This window comes from Mchenga conophoros, linkage group LG7 (genome assembly GCF_057382185.1).
Source record: "Mchenga conophoros isolate Kocher_MC1m ecotype Shallow Benthic linkage group LG7, M_conophoros_male_GT1.1, whole genome shotgun sequence".
NCBI lineage: Eukaryota > Metazoa > Chordata > Actinopteri > Cichliformes > Cichlidae > Mchenga > Mchenga conophoros.
In genome coordinates, this window is record NC_140532.1 from 49,090,385 (window position 1) to 49,103,691 (window position 13,307).

Here is a 13,307-nt window from a genome sequence, read left to right on the forward strand (position 1 = left end):
TTAATTAGGGTTCTGTGGTATTTATGTGCAAGCCTTAATTATAGTGATGAGAAACACCTGTGTTTACCTACTGCGTAACGTCAAAATGGCTGCGTTGAAAAAAGGTGTATGGTGCCCTGATTAAATCTGTGGGCAAACCTAGCACATGCTGGAAAAGCTCTAAATGCATTGTGTTTTTAAAGAAAATAGAATTGTACTCTTCAGAGATATTACTGTCTAGATATCATGTCGTTTCTAGCTTGATAATCCTAGAGCATTATATAAGGAGTAAGAACATTCCTGCTAGGCTTTAGAGACTTTACAGTGCAGTAAAATTGAAATTCTTCTACCTAGATAGACATTGGATAACAAGATCACTACATTAATTCAGATATTCTTAGAGTAACTAATGAGATTACCCAGCCCAGCGGTTGGATCAGACTACATAGATACCACATCGTATAAAAAGTATAGTAAAATAATCTGCAGTATATTCGTTAAATATCTTTCCTGCTCCACTGTGACACAAGTGGAAAGTAATGTAACAGTGTGCCTAACTTATACATGAAGCATGCTGAGTTATTACTTTCAAGTCATTCATAATGGAATCTTATAGAAAATGTTAGAGCAGACGTAAGAACTTAACGAAGTTGGAGAATGTGCGACATTAGGATCAGTGCAACCAATTACTGCCCTGTTTGCGTTACATACATGTGCCCCTTTTTTTAACAAGACTCTGTGTCTGAATTGTGATCACGTATTGAACTATCATCTGTCATGATTGAATTTCTCTTGAAACATTTCTCTACTAGACAGTAAAAATAATGTGATGACTGAATTAAGCTACACAAGGTCCTCGACTGGACCCGGTGAATGTGGGGGCTCTCTTGTTACCTGACCCAGCTCTTTGTTTCTTTTTATGGGGATTTTGAGAACTCTAACATGGGGCGGGGTGCTGCTCATACCCAGGAGTGCAGATGAGTGGAAAGAGGGCCAGACACACATGCATGTGAGGTTAGCTTCGATCCACTCGCTGACATCCAGTGGGGGGGTCAACACCAAACCAACGAGGGGGCGACCTGACTCCCTCCCGGACAGCGACATGCACTGCCTTCCAGTTAATCCAACCACAAAACGCTACTTTGTTTCTTTAGAAGGATTAATGCTGGTAACATCAAAATTTTCTTTAATATGTAATATTTTTTTTAAGGTAAAGAAAGAGACACGAGAAAAAAAGAAATCAATAGAGAGCATACAGGTCATGCAGCACAAGATGGCAGACACAATGCTTTTATGAGGAAAGAAGGCAAACAAATACTGATAAAGACAAGACAACAAGGCACTATGACAGGCAAGAGATCCAAACAATCAGAGAGAAATGAGGCTCGTAGGTCTTACCAATGCGGTCCAATCGGTCAATGGCGACCGTTTCAAAAGCGCGTCGCATCATTGGGTACTCTTCTAGCACCTCATTGAAATGGTCAACAGAGAGGGAGAAGAGTCGACAATAGGTGTCTGCACGCACACTCGCCGTTCGTCTGCCCTTGGTGAGCAGACAGATCTCTATAGGGCAGGTAAAGGAAAACAAAGAGGACACATGATGAAACTGTAACAGGAGTGAAATGTACAGGAAGGAATCATCCTAGTAATTACAGTACATACAGTATTCTCATATAAATGAGCCTTGAGTACAAAAGGTACAGGAGAAGAAGCTAATGTGAATGCAAATAGAATGTGAAGCCCATCAGCAGTGCTGTCACTTGCATTACGCTAAGATAATTCATCATGCTGCGGAGATATAATAGTGCAATAATATGATGCAGTACCAAGCTTTATTAAGAAAAAACAGGGCGGGCTCAATGCACCGCGTTAAGAGGACGAGACCGAAATATTTCTTACTGACATGACAAGATGTGACTAGAACAGAAGAATTCATCAGCATTGGATCATAATTAACTTTGCAGTCTTCTTCACATTAGATAACACAGCATGCTTGTCTTTATGTGTGAAATTAAACACAAGAGTACCATATACACTAAAATTACTCAGATCATCATTATTAATAGTAATTACATTTTATTATTAGCAGTAGTATACTGTAGCTATAGCATTTTTCTTGTTTTGTGTTCTTGTCATCAGTGTGGAAAGAGTACTTATACACCCATATTTTATTTACAGTTAACACGGACAACAAATGCACTACATTTTTAGTCTTTTGTGAAAAAATATGAGCTCATTTCATCTCGGGAGAAGAAACAGATCCAGACACACTGTTGTCTTTCCTGGGCCAAAACTGAGGCGAAGTGTAAAACTGTTCCGTGATCAGATGAAGTGAAATTTGAAATACTTTTTTTGAAAAGATGGATGCCACATCCTCTGAACTTAAGAGGAGAGGGAGCTTGTTATTAGCACACATCTTTGTTGATACAGAGGTCCATTAGTGCCTATGAAATTGGGTATATGGACATCTGAGAAGGCACTGTGAATGCTCAAAGGTGCAGCTGAGGTCAGAGTGTACAGGTTCGTATCATGGGCATGAATGTCGTGCTGGGGCTTCTATTTATTTCTTTTTCCCAGGTAGCTTGATTGTACTGCATACGTCTTTAATGCTTTGAAATACAAGAACAGATTTTCTCTAATTATTAGTGGGTCAAAAGTACACAGTACAGGGTATTTGGTTAAATTTCCATTTGGAAGTAGGAAGTCAACCCGATGCTTTTGGTACCCACCAGGAAGCTTACAGTGCTTAACAGTGTATATGACTGTAAAATCTGACATATACAGTGTCTGAGCTCATCCAGAAGTTGAATGTGAACAATCCTTCCCTTAATTTTCTTTCCCTGAATCTTTAACACCGCTGAACCCACACCCACATTTGTCCAGTCCACTGCACGACTTCCATCTTCATTAAATCGTTAAATGTTAACTTGTTATGGTGTGATCTTTCTGGGCTCTGCCAGGAGCTGTCATGAAAATAGAGCACAGAGAGTGCAAGATGTGTGAGCAACACTCTCAAGCTGTGCGTGCGAATAAGGTGTTAGTGCTGTTTTAATGGAAAAAGATTCACTTTCACTGGTACATCCACTAATGCAAGCAGATGCACACAGAGAGAAAAACCTGCGTCATGTTCAAGGGGATAAACAAACACAAGTAGAGTAAAGACATTAAAGCCGAATCTGGATTTAAATCTCCTGTCGGTCATTGTCCCTGCACTGTGGTCTCTTTAGTACCTCGGCCTCACAGAGCTGTGTGACGCCAATGTGTACGCTCATTCACCACGCTCACCTGTGATTACTATGATATCTCTTTAGCATGCAGGTGAGTCACTGACCATTGTCAGAGGTGCTTTGTGACCTACTGTTCTCAAAGATGTCCTACTCATTACTATGGTAATAGTTTCCTGTGTCTGGGCTCAGTTTTGTAACTCGCTCTCTCCATCTCTGAAGCTGTCTCAGTCCCCCTCGCTGATTTTTCATTCTGGCCACGATCTGGCCTGGTTGTAAGGGGAGTGTAAATCATCTGAGAAAAGGGGGTAGAGTGAGATGCCGGGCATAGCCAGCTGCTCCCAACGCAAGGCTAATGCCAAACAAATACGAAATAAAAATACCAACAGGGCAGAAGGCAGCAGCTCTGGTGGGGCTGTTCACCCCTTTTTATTGGGTGAACAATTTACAGTGCATCCCTAATTTAATTTATTACATGACTCATTAAATGTTAGTGTATTTTCTTAATTAATATTTTCATTTTTATAATTAGGCTTATATTAGATGCTGATCGTTCACTGTGAACCCTCCATCTTTTTGAAATACTAACTAAACTTGGGGGTGGGCAATCTGATGATCGTACGAGGTCAGTCTTCAGAAGAACTGCTTCATCTTAATACTGACTGAACAGTTTGCTATTTGCTACTTATTTCTATTGTACTTTAGGCGAAAGCTCAAATGGTTACTCACACAACTATGTAGCATTATCATTAATTAAAAATGCTAATCACAATCTGTTTCCAGCTTCCTAATTTGTTTTCTTAATTTTCAATTAATGTTTTTTCTTTTTTGAAAATTAATATTTTCTTAGGTGTTTGTGCTGACTGTAGCACAACGCTAGGCTCTAGGGTGTAGAAAAAAAAACCCATCCTATTAACATCCTTTTATTAGAGCCTAGTTGGCCAAAGGCGTTATCCTGACATTTCACCTTAGTTTCATAAACATGATCTGCTTGCTCTGTGTCACTGAGCAAAATGTCTCTGAGTTACAGCCTCAGAGGATACAAAGCCTGAATATGACACATATGCACTTCCAGCAAATCACCACATTACTTAATGCAGAGTTTAAAGCCACCCATATGTGAAACTACATATCTGAAGCAGGTATCTTTTCTAACTGATGTATGTCAGTACTCCTGTGTTTTGAACAAGCAAGGGGAGGAAAAAAAAGTCGATGCATTTCTTTCTTTTCTTTTTTTCTTTTTTTTGATTCGCTTCGTTCCATGGCTCGCCTCTGAGACGTGAACTGCATGGAACAGACACACCAAAGTGAAGGTATTCTTAGACTCGTCAGCCTCCTTCCATAGTGGGGATGAACTCAGGAGATAAAATATGCAAGAACCTCTAAAATAGGAAACTTTGCTTTGCTTTCTCAGAGATACGACAATGTCTGCCTGCGGATTTTGTCGGAGTAAACAAAGTGCAATGAAATTACATTTGACATTTAAAAAATTAATGATATCTGGAACGCTTTGGATGGGGAGTGGGAACCGTGCCGAGAGAAAGAGAGAGGAAGAAGCAGAGCACAGCAGAGGACAGAACTGGGAAACTGCTCCTTGTTTTACACCGTGGCAAGTGAATGCAGCGGGAACATATAGATAGGGTGAGAGGAGTTCATGCTCATGTATGTGCGCCTAAGTGTGTGTGTGTGTGTGTGTGTGTGTGTGTGTGTGAGGATGAGGGAGGGACCTCTGTGTGTCCTAAGGGATGCCTGATCCACGCCTTGGCCCACTCCAGCAACCAGATGAGAGGTTACGTAACAGCGAAAGCTGACTAACATCCAACAGTGGTTAATGAGAATCTACATTTACAATAACTTAATTTCAAAAAGCATTAAAGGCCTCAGGCTAGTCTCGTATATATGGTATAACTCTAAGAACACAGTGTGCATTGATGTAAGAAGCACAGTGGAATATGTAGCTAACATTTGGATTTTAATGTGAAAACAAATCAAAATAAGCAACTGAAGTTCAATTTCCAGTGTTTATAGTTACATTTCTTACCTCCAAAATAGGATCCATCAGTCAGCTTCATCTCCTTGTTGAACTTGGTGATGACACTTGCAACGCCATGTTGAATAAAGTACATCTTTTTCCCCACTGTGCCTTCCCTGATAATGTAATCGTTGGGCTGGAAAACTTCAAACTTCAACTTGCTCAGCATCCCCGTCACAAAGTTGGGGTCCGCATTGGCAAACAGAGGCATGGTGGCCACAAGCTTGCGGCAGTTGAAGTTGACAATTTCCTGGTGGAGGGGGGAAAAAAAGAAAAGAGAAAAGTGTTGATTTAACAGATGAGATCATGCCATCAATAATTCAGTTATTTCAACCCAAAAGTGAAAAATGAGCTTCAGTTCGGCAGCCTGACACAGAACACCACCTCAAATCTTTCATCTCTGCCGCCTTCACAGTATCTGCAAACATAAATGAATTGGAATGCATATTGCTGCTTTATCCCTAATGCTCCTAAAGCACTTTCCATTTCTCCTGCGAAGAAACTTTTTGGCACGCAATTCATATCCTGATGAGTTTGCCCTCTGGTGCCGGCTGCAGGCCATCTCTCTGGCCCATCCTGTCCCCTCAGACCCAGCAGCAGATTAGGAGCTTGTTGTCTGTTTACCCACACATCTCTGTTGCTGTGCAGATGGAAAGCTGGGGCACTTGGCATCTGCAGCGATGTGTTGTTGACCCCACATGAGGGATAACTCCCCTCCACTGACAACAGGACATTAACAGAAAGATAACCAATCTCTGAAATGCTTGCTGGCTCCACGAGGGCAAAAAATATGTTAACTAAGCTTCAGAAGCCGGTGTCAGGTAAAGCCACGGCTCCGACCTCAATCAAGCACCAGAACTAATGAATACGATAGTAAGCACTTTTCATGCACAGTCAGGATTCCTCATGGGAAAACAATGTTTGGCTATGCCTATTTAAAGATTTGTCATATGGCAGAGAATAAAAGGCAGTGAGACAGAGGCGAGGAAGGGAGCAGGGGGGAGAGACAGAGCAGCAAAACAGTCTGGCTATTAGGCTGTGTGGACTCTGGTTTAGCATATTTTAGCCGATTAGCTTCAAACTTCATCTAGTTCAACTGTATTGAATCCCTATACATGCTTCAGATGTTCTTGTTTTACGACAGTCTGAAAGTCACCTTAGAAAAACGTTGATCACAACGTGTTTTTTCTTCTTCTTTTAATATTATTTTTGTCAAGGTTACTTTGTCCTTGTTTTCCTTCGTGTTCATCTTTGCTCGTCTACATTGTACATCAGGTTGTCAGCTACCAGAGATAATCAATGTAATACTGTTTTTAGGAGCTCACAATCAATTATTGGATGTTGCAGTGTCCTTGAATGCAACACTTTTTTTTTTCTTTAAAGCGAAGTCTGCCCGTGGCAACAAACTGCTCAATATGTTGATGGATCGCCTGTCTTAGGATGACCTTTACAGTTCACCAAATGAATAAGTTAAAACCAGCAGGGAAATTTGGAAAAGCTCTGCAGATGTAGAAATATTCTGACATAAATGTAAAAATGTATATAGTGGTGGAATCATCTTACATAGGATATACATCTTTTGTTTTTGTAACCCAAGTGAAGTCCGTACAAAATCTGGAGTTCGTTTAAGCCTACAGCAGCAGTAGCAGCATAATTGTTTTGCAGACTTGTGATAACTGGCTTGCCACAATCAGTTATAAGTATGCTTTAACTGATTTGGCATTCTTACCTAGCCTGAGTGGTGCGAAGTGGAGCTAATTCAGTTCCCAAATTGACCTCTAAGTCAGGACCCCACAGATTGTCCATACAATCAGAACCACTTAGGTTTCAGTCTGTCTGAAAGTGTCCTGGCTTTACTGATGATGGTCAGGTTTACAGCCACATTAATTGATTTTCGTTAAATGAGCTGTGGAAAAGCTCTACATTGTTGCTCTTTATCTCCCCAAATTTAACCTCAGCAATTTACCCAATCTCCTACCGAGCTGTTCACTCTGGGTAAAATATACTATACCGTATTTTAAACAGAAGAAGGCAGTGGTCATACCACAATGACAAACAGGACAATAGTTGATATGACTAGACCTTTCTATTTTTAGACTGTAAATTTATTCAAAATATGCTGAGAAAAAAGAAACAAACAAAAAACCCCAAACTTAGTAAGCGCTATAATCTGCTGGTCAGAAGATCCTGAGTGAAAGGGACATTCAGGTACTTTCGGCTAAAAAAAACAGCTCACAGAAAGAGATTAATCAAACTAAGTCATTCCGATTATTTCACCAGTTTTTACGTCATCCAAGCATGCCAATGTAGTGGCCTTCAGCAGTTCATCAGAGCACTCAGTGGAATGGAAATCTATGGGAGAAGTTTGCTCCCTCCCACAAAATACTTAATCATCTGGTTTATTACAGCTGAACAGCAAAACATAATTGTACTGTTGCTCCGACAAATGCACACAGATGAGGTGCACAACAGCTTAAACTGTGCGGTGCCCAGCAGACCTAGTGATTATTGTGATAAAGATGTAGGTAAGCTTAATTATTGTTTTTCTTATAGCGTGGTATTTGTTTAAGTGTCTATTAAAGTAATAAAGGGTTATATTACTCTACCAGCAGTAAAGTGACCTACTTTGGTGATGGGAGATCAAATAAAGCGCATGCTTTTAGAAACAGAGAGGAAACAGGCTGCACACCTGACATGGGGGAAACCACGGCGCCTCAGTTGTTGGATAGACTGATTAGAACAGAAGTGCAGTCAGCTGACACTAAGTCAAAGCTGCCAAATTACAGATGACGAATCAGACGAACACTGTCTTGTAATGTAATAAAGCTTAGTCAAGTTTTGGTGTCTAATTAGGTTTTCATATTAAAAAATCTCCAGTAATTATCAAATTTATTAGACCGACACTCAGATTGAGGCATATGCCATGAGTGCCTTAAATGAACAGTACTAGTAATCACACATATCATTTTGTTAGCTTCTGTAATGGTTCATCAACCAGTAGATGCAGCTATTTATTTGAAATTGTAATATATAATGTTTCACAAAAAAAGATAAAAAAAAAAAAAAGTAGTAAAGCCCTTTATTATTTTTGAGATGCCAAATTACAATCATTTACTTACATTCCTGAACAGGAAAATGAGTTTTGGTGATTCAGTGTTATAACTGATTAATTACAAAAAGAAGTTTAAATATGTACAAAAAAAATTTCCACGTAGTTTGTTATATAGTACAACACTAAATGTTACATTTTGTCAAACGAAGCTAAAAATAATTTATTCAATCTGGTTAAATTAAATTTACTCGACTGGTACTCATTCAGTTTATACCAATTAATAATTCATTAATTAAAGAAATAAACCTTGTTCAAAATAATTGCTTCATGGTTTTTTTTTTTTTGTTTTTTTTTTGTTTTTTTTTTTAATAAATAGGACAGGGGGAATGAATGAGAGAGAGAGGGGGAGAGAAAGAAAGAAAACCAAAGGGGAGAAGAGACGGTGAGAAGGGGGGGGAAGAGAGACAAAAAAAAAAAAAAAAACTCCTGGGTCACCTGTATGGAGAAAAAAAAAAAACCAAACAAACAAACAAAAACAAACAGAGGAGACAGCAAACAACAAAGAGCAACATAATAATAGAGAAAACAAAGCACCATCACAATAAACTAGCTAGTCATAGATATCAGTATTTACTAAGTAATAAACGATATTGTGCAGCACGCAAGATAGACAGCGCACAGTGTGCTTTGAGGCAGCAGCCAAGAAAGCTTTAGTCCGCGTCTGTGAATACCCATGTGTGCATACCTGTGTGGATCAGCATGCTTGCATTCCAAAGGTTTCTCCATGTAATGATCTGCTAGGGAGTGTGGGGGGGCCATAGCCCCGTCCTCCAGGGTGTGAAGCGGGTATGGAGGAGATCAAAACTCCAGACATCCAGAGGCCCCCAGAACACAAGAGACCAAGGAAGACCAACAGAGGGGCAGCCGCGCCACTGTCCCAGTAAGAGCTGAGGAGAGTCCCAGATGAGGGCTCGCCCAGCAGCCGCGGAGCAGAAGTCAGGGGGAGTTGCAGTGACGCGCCCGTGAGCTCCGCCGGCCCCCAGCTGCGCCTGAGTGACCGAGCCCTAGGCCGAGAGGCCGGGGGCACCCCACCTCCAAAGGGGCCCGAGCGAGCCCCAGGCCCCAGGCCCCGACAAGCGGCCGCCAAGGAGTGAGCCGGTGTGTACCCGGACGCCCACCCCCAGACACAAAGAACCACCAACACACCGACACCTGAGGGAGTCCGCCACCGGCAGGGGAAGTGGTGGTGGGTGGAGATAGGCCTCCAAACCTTGGAGGGCCTGAGGTGTCCCCAGAGAGGTGGCGTCATATCATTTTGTTAGCTTCTGTAATGGTTCATCAACCAGTAGATGCAGCTATTTATTTGAAATTGTAATATATAATGTTTCACAAAAAAAGATAAAAAAAAAAAAAGTAGTAAAGCCCTTTATTATTTTTGAGATGCCAAATTACAATCATTTACTTACATTCCTGAACAGGAAAATGAGTTTTGGTGATTCAGTGTTATAACTGATTAATTACAAAAAGAAGTTTAAATATGTACAAAAAAAATTTCCACGTAGTTTGTTATATAGTACAACACTAAATGTTACATTTTGTCAAACGAAGCTAAAAATAATTTATTCAATCTGGTTAAATTAAATTTACTCGACTGGTACTCATTCAGTTTATACCAATTAATAATTCATTAATTAAAGAAATAAACCTTGTTCAAAATAATTGCTTCATGGTTTTTGATGATGAAGAATCTGTACTCAATCTAGGCATAAAAATGTGAATTTTGGCAGATTTCTCAAATATTTTAATATTTTTCTAAGATATATGTGTATTATTTCTTGATTGTATAACAGGTGGTCTAACTATTTTTTTTAACACTGTACATAAAATTACAACAAAATGTAAGACTTACTGAAATTGCTCTGATGTGACCATGTTTGCTATTATCGATCTCTCTCAGTTTAAGCTGGATTTAACCTTTGCTTAGTGCACATATTGAACTAAGCCCATGTTTTACTGTCCCTTTAAATCCCTGCACCTTTCTTGTAAGTGCTTGGGACTATGCAGCAACTCTGCACACCGTAGCATTCATCTCTTGAGCATATAACTTTGCAAGGTGACTTAATGGGGCTTTATGAGAGCTGGTCAGGATTCCTACACTACATTTATCCTACATTCACTTCTTACTCCGCTGCTCCCTAATATCCCTTTGCATAATTACACATGTAATGTGCTTATGGGGGAGGTCGTCCAAGGACCAAAACTGGTGCTTGACGTCACAGTAACCTTTATTGCTCTGTCTCAGAAGGAAATGTTTTCCTATTTTGACTTTCAGCCAGTCAAGTTTCACCTGGGGAGACTCCGTTAATAATAGATCTAACTTATGTTCCAAAACTAAGACATTGTGACACCTACCTTTCAGTGTCTATTTTTTTTATTAAGGTTCCAAAAATAAAATCAGAGCGTTCGAAAGGAAAAATCTGCAGATTTCTCAAGAAGAGAGCTTCTAAAATGTTGTGTCACCTCTTTGAGGGGGTCGTTGAGTTCACTCAGGATGTTTTCCTCATCAAAGATTTTCCCTTGGTAGCGGTGCTCATAGTAGTCATGGATTTTCTGTCTCATGTCTGCTGGAAGCTTGTGGAAGGACATGTATTGCTCCACTTGCTTATACTAGAAGAGACAAAGAAAAACAGTCATCACTTAACAGCTTAACATGTAAAAAAAAAAAAAATCAGATATCTTAAAGCAGCCCCAGTAAAGTCTTGAGTTTTATATTTATTTGGAAATCGCACCTTTAATAAACAGCAAAGCAACAAAAATGTGGTCTACACAGAGTGCATATTTGTGTCTCTGTATTGAGGACAAGGCGTGCTCTCACACAGTCACAGTGCCATGTCCTGGTTCTGCGTGTGGGGAGGGAGAGGCAGAACAAGAGAGGCAGGTGGTGAAGAAAGTAGGAACGAGTACAGGCCCGGGGCTATGTCAGACCAAGGTAGCAGCAGATTATCTCACCGATGCAGGAAGCCCAGTGCTAATAGGCAACCGAGCTATGCTGCAATGTGAACAAGCGAGGCATACCTAGTATCCAGGAGCATAAGAGGATATTGGGTAATTTTCAAAGAAGAATTCTCCTTTTGACCGCGTTATATATCATCATAGGGTCTTTACCTTATAATATAGAGCATCGTGAGGTGACAGGTGTTGTGATTTATTGCTATCCTCTTTCCTTTCCTGTCTTTGTTTTTTTCTTGTTTCTACATCCTGTTTCCAGTAATTAACTAAAAATTAGCAGGAGTGTAACGTCCAGCTGCATTATCCTGCAGGCAAGTACTGACCCACAAGAACACAGAAAAAACTTTGGCTCATTTATTTAGAGTAGTCGGCGAGCACGGCCAAAGCCCCAACACCTGAAAATGAACCTCAACTAAGAGAATAGAGGTGAGAGCCAGCAGCAGCTGCGAGGCTGGTAGGACAGTTCAGTTTGAGAGGCTTTGACCAATGTGACGCAGGCAGCCCCATAAAACGATATTTGTTAGCGAGAGGAGCCACTCGAGTCCCAGTGCCTCCCTCATTGATTTCTCACCCGGCTGCAGAAAGGTGATAAGGGACCAGAGCTTTGTTTGCGGGAAATTGATTTATTTTGAGTTCACACAGCCGAAGTCAGAAGGTGTCTGCAGGGGCTCAACCGGTCCATTTCGACTCGGGTGGTCAGGGTGGGGCACAGAGTAAGGCAATGGGGGCACATTTTAGGCTCGATATGGGGCCTTCAGCTTTAACGTCACATTATCTTTTCATTATGACTAATTTCCATTCTCATATTAATTCAGATGTGTAATTTTATTGGTTAATTACTTTCTAAAGGAGCAATTTAGATAAATGCTGACTACATTCCTCATTATCCCACCTCATCCATTTCTCTCTTTATCCCCCCTCTCTCTCTCACTCTCGTTCTCTCTCTAGAAATAGTCAGGGCCCAGTCAGACTAACACCCACACTGGGATGTGTCACTTGGCAGAACCCACTTCTTTCCTGGCTGATGGCACTCCTGGGGCATTCCTGTGGATCTAATTTAACCCAGGCGCACTGCAATTTGCAAAGTTAAACATCACCCATAAATATATGTTTAGCAGCATTATGTAAAATGATGAAACCTCCTCTGTTGCAGAATGTGTCCTAAGACGTGAAGGACAGTTTAAAGAGAGCAGGCAATTAGTGCAAAGACTTGAAATGCTTCATCCACTTTGTATGTGCTCAACGCTTCTTTTATTGAGCAGGAATTGATCTGATACCCGTCTGTGTCACGCAGAGGACGATGCATTTAATTGCAACCCCATTTGTAGTGCTTGCATGACATAAATGTAATTGCAAGATGCTGTGTTTGACATCTGATGGGTGCACGGTCACAGTATTCCTTTACAGAATCATTTATGTTTCAGAAACTTGTTTTGAAACTATTTAATTATCTTTGCAATATTTCAGAGGAGGGAGGTAGTTACATTAGCTTTGCAATGAACCTCAGACCGAAATATGAAATGTGGGACATCTTGGACATATCTTAAAGAGCAACTCAGCTGCACTGTGGCAGCACCAGGGCTTGACAGCAGACATGTCTCTATATCATACATACTTTAAACCCTCATTTCCTTCCCTCTCCTCCCACTATCTCTGTTTCCTCTCTTCTCTATAGCTTTTGCTTGGTCTGTTTTTTCTTTTCTCCTAGTCTGGATAAAATTAGTTTTTGAGTTTTTGGAAATTAAGTAGAACCTATCAACAACAATCACTTTACTTTCTACTTTCTTACTGCTCATCATGTTCTTGTCATAAACATCCTCCGGCCTCAGATAACTTATAACCTCGCATCCCCATCCATCTCTCCATCCATGTTTCCAACCCTCCAGCTGTGGCAGTGATAGATGTAATGGCTAGAGGCTCAGCACCCTGAACCCATCCCTGCTGCTCTGCAGCCTGCTCCACTGATATGCACAGCCATGCAGCAAATCAGCCCCTGCTGAACCTGGCTCCA

At 40.7% G+C, this 13,307-nt stretch overlaps 1 protein-coding gene across 1 annotated transcript in view; it reads right to left on the reverse strand.

Annotated features, from left to right (window-relative positions):
* Positions 1-13,307, reverse strand: part of hcn1 (hyperpolarization activated cyclic nucleotide-gated potassium channel 1) — a 71,121-nt gene that overhangs the window by 11,574 nt on the left and 46,240 nt on the right. Inside the window, exons 5-7 of the mRNA XM_085279857.1 lie at positions 10,808-10,954; positions 5,245-5,485; positions 1,378-1,542 (exon numbers count right to left, since the gene is read on the reverse strand). Of these exons, the coding sequence (XP_085135983.1) occupies positions 1,378-1,542; positions 5,245-5,485; positions 10,808-10,954 (553 nt within the window). The remainder of the gene's footprint in view (positions 1-1,377; positions 1,543-5,244; positions 5,486-10,807; positions 10,955-13,307) is intronic.